This window comes from Aplysia californica, unplaced genomic scaffold (genome assembly GCF_000002075.1).
Source record: "Aplysia californica isolate F4 #8 unplaced genomic scaffold, AplCal3.0 scaffold00400, whole genome shotgun sequence".
NCBI lineage: Eukaryota > Metazoa > Mollusca > Gastropoda > Aplysiida > Aplysiidae > Aplysia > Aplysia californica.
This window is the reverse complement of record NW_004797670.1, coordinates 264,041-265,492: the sequence shown is the minus strand read 5'-3', so window position 1 is coordinate 265,492 and position 1,452 is coordinate 264,041. Positions and strand designations below refer to the sequence as shown.

At 41.3% G+C, this 1,452-nt stretch overlaps 1 protein-coding gene across 1 annotated transcript in view; it reads left to right on the top strand.

Annotated features, from left to right (window-relative positions):
* Positions 1-1,452, top strand: part of LOC101862963 (neural cell adhesion molecule L1) — a gene marked incomplete in the record, with an annotated part of 40,400 nt that overhangs the window by 27,580 nt on the left and 11,368 nt on the right. Inside the window, 1 exon segment of the mRNA XM_013085723.2 lies at positions 952-1,166. Within this exon segment, the coding sequence (XP_012941177.1) occupies positions 952-1,166 (215 nt within the window).

Here is a 1,452-nt window from a genome sequence, read left to right as displayed (position 1 = left end):
CTTCTTCTTCTTCTTCTTCTTCTTCTTCTTCTTCTTCTTCTTCGACTTCTTGTTGTTCTTGTTCTTGTTCTTGTTCTTCTTCTCTCTCTTTCTCTTTCTCTCTCTCCATCTCTCTCCCTCTCCCTCACGCTCTCTCTTTTCTCTCTCTCTTTTTTTCTCTGTTTCCCTGTCTCTCAAGCTCTCTCTTTCTCTCTCTCTCTCTCACTCTCAATCACTCTCTCTCTCTGTCTTTGCCTCTCTCTCTCTTTCTCTCTCTCACACTCTCTCTTTCTCCCCCCCTCTCTCTCCCTCTCTCTCTCCCTCTCCCTCCCTCTCTATTTCTTTCTTTGTTTCTCTCACTCACTCTCTCTTTCTCTCTCTCCCCCCTCTCCCCTCTCTCTCTGTCTCTCTGTCTCTCTGTCTCTCTGACTCTCTCTGTCTCTCTGTCTCTCTCTCTCTCTCTCTCTCTATTCCATCACCCACTTCCCAGCAACTTATTCAACTGTTCCGAGCCTAGAAATAAATACAATTATTATCTAAAGATCTTAAAAGTCGCTCATTTATCTTACGTTTCTAGAAATAAGGTAGCCCATGTGTTTTGAATTATTGAAGTCTAGGTATTTGCGATTGGGGGAGGTGGAGGTGGGGATCGTTTGGTGTCAGAGGTAAAATTAGTGAGAAAAATGTCTTCAAAGTACGTTGATTCTCAAAATTGTAATTTCCTTAGAAACTGCAAATTTACATTTTTTTTCTGATTCATTTGATGAATGTTTTTTTTTTTTTTTAAAGTAGTAATTTACGCAAAATTATGTTTTCAAAAAGACAAAAAAGGTAGTGGGCCCAAAAGAAATGTAAAAAAAAATCTATAAAAATTTCTCAACACACTGGAAAAATTAATGTCTGTTGGATTTACTTACTTCAGAACGATGACGCACATTTAATTATTAATTATTAACCCTTTCCTCTCCTTAGCGACCCAAACCCTAACATGCCCGACCTCCCTCAAATCACTTGGAAAGACACCAGCCTGAAGGAGATAGTGAACAACGGCAAGTACCAGTTGTCTGACGACTCTCGGCGTCTTGAGATCCTCAACGTACAGGAGGCGGACGAGGGAGACTACTCCTGCCAGGCCAGTAACTCGGCCCAAACTACCGCCAACACGTTCGTTACTTTGGATGTGACCTGTGAGTTGATCCTTTGGTTTAGTAAATATTTTACGGAACTTGCAACACAATAAGGTCATATAAGTGCCGGAGATTAGAGGTCTTACAAGAGAGTAACAAACACAAAAAAGAAGGAGGAAAGTGTTGATCCTTGACTTCGTTTCACTGTGTCTTTGTCTTTGTGTGGGTGTGTGTGTGTCTGTTTGTCGGTCTGTTTGTTTTTCTCAATGTATTGCTCTCTGTCTCAGTATCTCTGTCTGTCTGTCTGTCTGTCTGTCTGTCTGTCTGTCTGTCTGTCTGTCTGTCT